General features: G+C 21.9%; 2 protein-coding genes across 2 annotated transcripts; both read left to right on the forward strand. All coding sequences in view use genetic code 6, as the record gives it.

The window, feature by feature from the left end:
- Positions 1-966: 966 nt before the first annotated feature.
- Positions 967-7,927, forward strand: TTHERM_000597639 (transmembrane protein, putative; the record flags this gene model as incomplete). Its single annotated transcript, XM_012796436.1, has 14 exons — positions 967-1,042; positions 1,101-1,267; positions 1,328-1,502; positions 1,554-1,700; positions 1,785-2,087; positions 2,144-2,442; positions 2,501-2,831; positions 2,948-3,483; positions 3,539-3,997; positions 4,060-5,468; positions 5,524-6,136; positions 6,193-6,321; positions 6,378-7,361; positions 7,409-7,927. The coding sequence occupies 14 exons, from the start codon at positions 967-969 to the stop codon at positions 7,925-7,927; spliced, it is 6,147 nt and encodes a 2,048-aa protein (XP_012651890.1).
- Positions 7,928-8,499: 572 nt separating this feature from the next.
- TTHERM_00597640 (hypothetical protein) lies at positions 8,500-9,742 on the forward strand (the record flags this gene model as incomplete). Its single annotated transcript, XM_001011727.3, has 5 exons — positions 8,500-8,872; positions 8,927-9,094; positions 9,149-9,361; positions 9,419-9,526; positions 9,579-9,742. Exons 1-5 carry the CDS (start codon positions 8,638-8,640, stop codon positions 9,740-9,742), a joined length of 888 nt encoding a protein of 295 aa, XP_001011727.3. The 5' UTR covers positions 8,500-8,637.
- Positions 9,743-10,099: the final 357 nt, after the last annotated feature.

Raw genomic sequence — 10,099 nt, forward strand, 5'->3', positions numbered from 1 at the left:
TTAAGCGATAGATGTAAACATAATTAAATAGATACATTACTTAAATTAATAATATTTTTTTTAATTATAAAGCTATGTCAAACATACCTTAGGAAAAGTCATTTAATGATGAAATTCAACCTTCTAATAAAATAAATGAATTTAAAAATGGAAAAATATTAAAAAATTAGATTTAAAATCTTAAAAAGTGAAATAAATTAATATTTTTAATCTTATTATAGCTTTTAAGAATAAATAAATATCTTTTCATGAAAAAATAAAGTTAATAAAAATAAATTTATCACTGCAACTAAAAAAAGTTTACAAACAATTAAATTTTTTGGCTATTTTTGTTTTTGATTGTGATTGATATAAATATAGATTCATTAATCTTTATGTATGTGTAATTAATTGTTGTTTTTTCGTGAAACTTAATGGTTTTAGTTATTTATTATGGACTGAGTTTTTTATTGATTAAAATGACTATTATTTTAATTAATATTTTTAAATATGAAAAGTCTTTTATACATAACCACTTTTTAGTGTGTTTACTCATGTATAAGGCTTTAATTACAAACAATTAAAACTCGAACTTTATAGCTGAGCATTTAATTGATTTTATGATGAATAAATTGCTAAGTAATCTAAAAAATATCTTAAATACATTTTTTATAGATTAATAAACGAAAAAAAAAAAAAAATAGATAAAAGAAACAAAACGTAAAGCAATTTGGAACAATAAATGAGCTATAAATAAGTTTTGAAATACATTAATTTTTTGTTGATTTTCTATCAAAATATTTTTTAAGTAAGCTGCATCTAATGCCCTAACCTAATTATCTTTTAAAGTATATTTTGATATCTTAGATATTTACATATAAATCACATTTTTACTTATTAGGTTGCAATTATTTTGAGTATTATTACCCTGCAAATTTTGTCTTAATTCCAAAAACAAGCATTTTAATTGTAAACACTATAAGTTAAATGAACTCTTAAAATACTATTTTGTATTACATTGACTTGCAATCAACGGAATTTTAAGTATTAAACTCAATTAAATGTAAATTTTACTTTGAATTAAAAAATTTTTTAAACATTATTCAATTATTTCTAATTAGCATCTTTCTTGATATATTAGATGTATTATATTGAAAAAATTGATTAAATACTTGCATGGAATAATGAATAAGTTATTTTAGCTAATCCTTATACATTAAATATACAAAATTAAGTTATATTTTAGTACATTAATACAATAAATTTGATAGAAAATACAGATTTTGCAGTCATAACAATGGGGTTAGAAATATACATAATAAATTAATATAATTTATAAATTATTAAGATATTTGATGCCTATTTAATTTATTATGTTTACAATTATTGGGGATTGTACTCAAGCTTTTTTATCCTCTCTAATCAAGAAAATGTATTGCTTGTTTAAACAACTATAGGAATTTAAGCATGGACCTTTGATTTAAAATCATACGACCATGAACATTATGGCTATATTTAAGCAAGTAAAATTAAGATTTATGAATTTAATTTTAAAAATATTTTTATATTTAAAGCTTTTTAGAATTAGCAAAAGTAATTTGTTAAGCATCCTAATTATGATATGATTATTATTTGCATAGTAAATGGGAATAATATATAATTACAATTTATATAAATCTAGAGTGTTGTTAACAGTTAATACACTTCATTTTACACATAATGTAATTTTTTATTTGAATTGAAACTCTATTTTAGTTCTAAAAACTTAAAAAGACAGGCATATATATATTAATTTATATAAATAGAATATCAATCTTTATAATCTCCTTTTTAAGTAATTGGCATGATTGTAATCCCTAAAAATTAAAATATTCCAAATTCTAAAGACAAATTGCTAGTAAATTATTCTGTAGGTATTCTGAGTATTGATATGGACTTTAGTTTAGATGAACAAAAAAATATAATAAACACATTCTTTTAGATTAACTAAATTAATTAAACTTCAAGTGCTTGGCTTTATTTATCTGAATAGAATTATTTAATATTAGGATATCAATTCTACGCTTATTTATTTGATATGAAAACACAATCTTCTACTTAGATGTTATGTAATTAATTTTATCTTGAAAACTCTCAATTCTTTATTTAATTATATATTCAATAGAATAGGCATCGGATGGAAATAACAGGAGATATATATTTGAATATTAAAATTCACAGTACTATATTTACATAAATCCGCATGGATTTATAGTAACAGATAGAGATTATAATAACAGAAGAACTTTCTATAAAAATAATCCTCCTAAACCATATGTCTAACTCAAGCACGGTACATTCTTTTCAGTTAAAGGTTGCGAATTATGCTACGTTCTCATTTGTAACGAATCTGGTAATAAAGCTGATCCAAATAATCTTTATATTGCCACAACTTTAGCCTTTCCAATTAATTCTACTTATTAGGTTAAATATAAATTAAAAATTTTTAAATATTTCTAAAAAACAAAAATTTATTAAATAGTACATATCTTTAAGCGCTCATAATATTCAAATCAACACAATGACTTACAATTTGGATCCCTTTTTTTATAACAATTAAGTATGGGTAGCTATTGGTGTTTCCTATACTCAAAATAATTTAGGGTGTATCTTCAAGTTATTGAATATATAAGATTAGAGTTAATATTTCTGCTTAAACTCCATAAATCCAAATGATAATTAGTTGCAATCTATGTTTGCAATTGCTTCTTTAAAAGATACAAATAGTTAAGAAATAGTAGGAATTGCCAGAAACGGAATAGTTTTTAAGTGGAATTTGTAAAATTAAGTTAATACTGGAAGGATTTTAATACGTAATTGTTTATAAATTCTTTTATAATAAATTTAATTAAGTATTCACAAATTTTGATTACATTACACTTCTAATATGATAATGTTAGCTTTATTTATTTTATATTAATTAATTAAGCTAATTGCTATAATTCTGAATCAGGAAACATGTATCATTATGTGTAGAGCGACTAGTCAATCTATAAATATTTCATAGCAATATGTGAAACATTTCAAGCAAATATATTAGATTTATAAACTGAGTAAGTTAAAATTATTGATTTTTAAATGCATGCTATGAGCAGAGTAGTTAGTGTATTTGAATCAATAGGAATAATTGCTATAGGAGGTAATTTCGAAATCACTTATCTATTTAAATACGATCATTAAAACAAGCAATTCACACCATTTATGTAAATTGGGTCATAAAAACTGTTAGAATAGGTGTTTTTTATTTAGTTAGTATCATAAAATACTCTTTGGATTTAATATACATTTCGAGATCTCTATTTACCTCTTGACAGTTGTTTGTAAGACATTAACAATTGCTTAAATTGTTCTTTAGATTATTATTACTAAGTAACTGAAAACCAATAAGCAAACAAGTTTTATGGATTAGGCACAGCTGACTAACCTTTCTCGAGTTCTAACAATTTATTCACAGGAATATTGCAAGTATTAAAATACATTAATTTTAAATAATAAATAAATAAATAAATATTAAATAAAGGCATAATTATACACAGATAACATAATTGGGGTAGTTAATATAAATGCAAATATTATAGTAAGCACTGATAACGTCTTTGAAATTAAAAATTAGTTTTTAAGCTTTGATTTCAATTAGAAAATTTCATTATAAATAAAAAGTCTAAGAGATGGAGATTAAGCTAAAGTTATTAGTTTAAATTAACTATAGTTTTATAATTATAACTTTATTACTTTCAAGGATATTAATATTGTCTTTGACTTGTAAAACCTCCAAACCTCTACCTGCGGTTTAGTATTTCAGAATGTGTAAAATATAATCCTTGATAATATTTCAACAACAGCTTAAAATCTAACTATCCAATAAAACTTTTATTTGATTAGCGTCTATAATGGTTTTTTATAGCTTTTAAATTACTAATTAAAGAATAAAATACTATCATAAATACCTTAATTGATTCATATACAAAGTTCTAACTAAGTAAATTATTTTTTTTATAAACAAATTATAATAAAATTGTTCATTCTATTTTTGTTTAATAGGTGTTAATTTAAAATTTTACCTTGGAAAGCTGTTAATTCGATCCAGGTTTTGCTATCATGTATAGTGAAAGCGACATTATTTTTTAAGGTTCTTAAATAAATATATTGAATAATAATACTACTTTCAGCATTCAAAATTAAAGGATTTCTTCTTTGTTCTTAGCAGGTCAGTATAATCTAACGAATATTAATATAAATTATAATTAATTTGGAAACATTAAGATTTTTGACTCTATGCCATAATAATCCTAAATTAGCTACACATTTTCATTTTAAAATATCAAAATGCTTTCAAATTAATTTACATTAAACAATTAAAATTTGTTATTCAGTGTACTTTACACTTAGCTCTCATAGCCAGATCATAACTTCTTTCTTTCTAATGGAACATTTTATAATAACAATTACATTTCAATGAATTAATTAAATTCAAACACATTTGCATATTCTTCATCCTAAAAAAGCTTTTTAATCTAAACAGAAAAAATAAAAAATATTCAAATTTAGAATGTTAATTTTTCTAATCATAAAGAAATATCATTTATTTAATCGCAATATTCTAAATAAATGAATATTAATTAATTTAATTGCTTTGGTACTCCAAGTGAAAGCTAAAAGCTAACAACAATTGCTGGATGCTTTTAGATTTAAGAAATATAAAATATTCAACTTGTTTAGTTATAAGTGTTTGGCATTATAAGTCAGGATATTTCCCTTATCATACTAGAAAATAAAATATATAATGATACTATTATATAAATTAATAAATCCAATTTCACTAATTTATAAATGCTGTAATTGCTTCCCAGCTCTAACGCAAATCCCATATAAATACTAACCTAGTAAAAATCTACAGTAATATTTTAAAATTGTGTGTTTTAAGATATTATATTAAACTCACCTTTGTCTGCTTTAACTTATTCAGTTACTTCAATTTGGGTGCAAAATGTTTTAGGTAGTATAACCATATAGTAATCATAGTTTTATAAATCTTAGAGTAATTCGAAGTATAATAATTTATATATTTAAACTTAAACTCTTTCTTTACAAAACTCAATCTTTGATTCGTTTTAAGTAGAAAGTAAATAAAAGCTGATTTTAAATTAGGATTCATCAAATATAATTACAGAAGGTGGTTTTATCAGAGCAAATGTCTATGACTTGTAAATTCAAAATATCTCATGTAGTAATTCTATTAGCTTCAAAGGCTCTTTCCTATATGCTGAATCCTATGGCTAAGGCTTAAGCATCAATATTTCTAATTCTAATTTTACAGAAGGTTATTCAGTTTCTGATGGGAGTGCATTCTACTTTGATGTATCAAATATAAATTTTTAAATGATTTGTTCAAATTGCAATTTTAAAAATTTCTTCAACTTTTAAAGTGGTTCTTCAGTTATAGCATTTAGGTAAATCAAATTTATTAAAATAACCTAGCTAAGTAATTAATATTTTTTTAAATAGCAATTAAACCTAAGTATAGAAAACTCAATAAATTCAGTTTAATTATGGGCTAATCTATAATATAACAGGTTATTAGTATGGTTATTTCATTAAAGTAAATAATTAATAGCTAAGTTTTTAAAATATTAACACAATTAAAAATGAAAAATAAACATAAAGCTTTTTACATTAGGATTAATCTCTAATATACTCTTATAAATCATTTGTTAATTTTTTGAATAGTACATTATCTAACTTTTTTATGAGGCAAATAAATCCATTATTTATAAATTCATATTCTTCATAAATAACTCTTTAGTAGACTTACTTGCTCGATTCAGAATTTAGTTCAACTTTTATTTCAATAAATAAAGGCTAATTAAATATAAATAATTCTTCATTCACAAATATAAACTAAATCAATCAACCGAATAACAAAAGGAGGATATTGTAAGTAGCTTTAAGCTAGTCTACGTAGAGTAATTCTTTGATATAAATAAGCAATGCCATACTTTAGATCAATAACAATTCTACATTTAATGGAATATTATGTATTTAAAATTGTTAAGGTTCCTCTTTAAACATTTAAGAATCAACTTTTAATATAAAAAATACATCCTTTTCAAATTTACAAGTAAATTTATTATGAATAAGTAAATTTATATTAATTTATCTCAATTATTAATTTAGGCAACTGAAGGGGGAGCTATTTATATAGAAAATGCTATATAAAATAATATTATAAAATATTGTGAATTCAAAAATAACACTTCTATTTACGATGGGGGAGCATTAAATATTAATTCGTAGTCTAACAATGTAAATAATTTTAATTTTATTTACAAACTAATTAATTATTCTACATATTAAAATAGGAATTCCAATTAAATATTGATTCTTGTAATTTTACTGAAAATCAATCTTTAAAAGGAAAAGGAGGTGCAATTTATATTTATTCTGAAACCTTGAATGATAATAATTAAAAAATATTTGTAAATAATTCTAATATATCAAATAACAAAGCTGAGATAGGAGGTGGAATTTAATTTTAAAATAATAACCCAGTAATTGATGATAGTAATAACTTACTTAATAATAAGGCAAAAATGTATGGATAAAATACATTCTCTTACCCAACTCGCCTTCATTTTGTTAATCAAAATGATTTTTTAACTAAAAACCCTGGCTCAAAGATGATAAATGATTCTAAATTAATTGTACAAAATTTTAGAAGTGGTTAAAACCTATCTTCAATATATTTTTAAATGACTAACGATTAAAACGAATTAGTTGTTCCTTAAACTGAAGAAATATCATATTATGTCTAAGTTAGAATAAGCAATTAAACTGCAAATTAAATTAATTATTAAATTAGAGGGTAATAATAATCCAAATATATAATTAACACAATTCCATAGCTTAGCTTAATTTCGTTTGACTAAATTTAAGTTATTGGAATACCAGGATCAATAGGAATTATTGAATTTTATTCTGATTAAATATTTAGAGTTGACCCATAAACGAATTAGTTGTAACCAGGATCTGTTTTCCAAATATAAATTAACTTTAGGAACTGTACTGCTGGAGAATTTATTAGCAAATACTCTAATTACTAAGAATGTATAAATTGTCCTTAAGACACATATTCTTTTGATCCTAAAGTTTGTTTGGATTGCCCAAGTGGGGCAGTGTGTGAACCTGGCAAAGGTTTAAAATGTAAAGAGGGATTTTGGAGATCTAGTGAATTGGATAACTAAATATTAGAATGCACTTACTCAAAATATAATTGTGTGGGTGGTTCATACGGAAATTACGTTTGCAGAAAAGGGAGTATTGGGGCTCTTTGCTAAGAGTGTGATGTAAAAAAATTTATCTTAATTAATGGTAAATTAATTTTAATAAATAGATATATGGAAAATACTGGGACTAGTAATATACAAAATAAAATGAATAGGATAATTGTATACCATGTTCTTAAGCTAATGAATATCTATACAAATTAATATTAATTTAATTATTTGTCATCATCTATCTAGCCTTTATTATTTAAAAGAATGAAGAAAATACTCAAAAATAAAGGGTTTAAAATATTCTCACTAAATATTTTTAAAAGAAATCTAACACTCAAAGTTCAATTTAAGAAGTAAACCAAAAAAATAATTTTAATTTAAATAAAACAGAAGTATATATTAAAATATTTATGAACTACATTTTTATTATCAGTGCTCTAGGTACTCTAAAATTAAATATTCCTAAATGTAATTTTCTAATACAAATTTAATTCATTCAATTAATTTACTTTTATAATATATTAAAGAAATATTGCTGCTTCCTAATTTTTTAGCTTTTCCACTCTATACATCAGTAAGTGCTCTTGAATGTTATTTAGTTAGCCTAAAAATTGAGATTCCTGTAATTTATTTGAAGTTGATAATTTCTCTTTGCATACCTTTAATTCTTTTTATTCTATTTATTACTTTCCTGAAAATTACTCAAAAGACAAAGCAGTTTCCCTACCATAAGATAACTACATCTATAATTTGTATAACTCTATATTACTCACCTGATTTAATTACCTAAATGCTTTCTTTGTCTACTTGCATATAAATAGGTAGTGAGAGTTATATCTTAGAAAATCTATCCTACTAATGCAATGTTGATAACTACTATGTATACACTTATTATTTTACTGTGCCTTTCTTAATACTCTGGATGTTAATTTTACCATTTACTTTATTTTTCCTACTATTTGTCAACAGGAAAAAGATCGATACTATAAAATAGGAATTAAAATATGGATTTTTATATAAAGAATATAAGCCTAAATTTTACTATTGGGAGTTCTTAAAATTTTTTATCAAAGCAATGATAATATTTTTATAGAATTTTTATTCTAAATTTGCTCAAGTCAAAGGCAATTTGATGTTAATAGCTATTGCTATTTATTTTTATTTGTTAAAAAAATTCAATCCATACAATGAAGAAGAAATTTAGAAAATAGAATTAAATTCTATACTTACTCTTGCTGCTTCCATTTATTTAGGAGTTTTCATTAGTAGTAGCGATGATACTTATGATTATTACATTTATCTATCTTATGCAATAATTGTTTTAATTAATTTAAGATTTATTTTTATGATAACATAGAAAATATTAAAAGAAAATATAGAGAAAATTATAAAGAACTGTGGATACTTTATAAATAAATACTTAACAAAAAACAATTAATAAGTTCAAACAAATAAGTTAGTAAAATTGAGTAATAAATAGCTAAAATTAAAAATTTAAAAGTCATTAGCCTCCTTCTTATAATAAAGTAAAGAAGACAAAAAATAAATCCTAATTTCCTTAAAAGATCAACTCCAAACTGGTATTTATTTAATTAAATAATATTTTAATATATTTAAATTTAAATATTTATTAGATAATGTCAAACTCTAAACTTTACAGGAAAGTAATAATGAAAATAATTGCAAAAATTTTTTGGGTAATGCCAAAATTTTAAATTCTATTTAGTCAAAAAGTGTAAAAGCTTCTATTAGCGATTTAGATGAGCAAAATGATTTATAATTAGATTATTTTAGAAATCAAAGTAAAATAGCTTTTCAAAAAAAATAAATTTTCATTTTTTTATGATAATAATTAGAATAATTCAAAAAGTTAAAATCTTAAAATCCTAATGAGTTATTAAAACAAGATAGTAAGTAGTAAGAAGAGGAATCATAAAAATTTATGACTCACCTATTAACTCTTAGTCCAGTATCCTCAAATTAATAGCCCATAATATAAAACTTAGATTAACTTACAAAATAAGATGATTAAATTTATGATAAAAATACTTAGCCATTAGATTCTCAAAGTAGGATTTATAAATCTTATATCCTAAATTTTCATATTTTTAAACTATTTATAATAGGTTAGAATAATTTTAAGATAGATTGTAATAATTTTAATATTTAAGAAGAAACAGATATACACATTGAAGAGTAAAATAATCTATAATTGAAATCTCTACATAGATAATGTAAAAAATATTTTAAATTATTGATATGTAATTTTTTATAATATTAATATAGTTAACTAAAAAGAATTATAAAAGTATTCAAAATAATCTAAAAAGCTAAACATAAAATCATAATAGCTTCCTTAAAATTTTTAGGAGTAATAGGTTTAAAATAAATCTCTCGATAGGTCTTTTAGCATAAATACAATCAACTCAAACTTGGAAAAGTAAAACTGATTAAAATAGTAAAATATCTTTAAAATATTTTCAAAATAAAAACATTTTTATAATAAATAGGAAAAAGAAAGAATGAACAAAAATATCAAAAAAGTAGAATATATTTTATATTTTTTACTGTGTTAATTTAATTTAATTTTTATATTTCTTATTCTTATCAAAACACTTTTTTTTATTTGATTATTTATTATATTTTAATCATTTTTAGTAATCCTATTAGTTTTATGCCTTTTTTTAATACCTTAGTCATTAAACAAAGATTTTTTTTTTTTAATTTTCTTTAAATAATTCTTTCAATCATTATTATTAATAATTGTTGTGTTTTTTAAAGCCAAGATGTTATATAAACTTTTTTAA

Source organism: Tetrahymena thermophila, assembly GCF_000189635.1.
Source record: "Tetrahymena thermophila SB210 genomic scaffold scf_8254731, whole genome shotgun sequence".
Lineage (NCBI taxonomy): Eukaryota > Ciliophora > Oligohymenophorea > Hymenostomatida > Tetrahymenidae > Tetrahymena > Tetrahymena thermophila.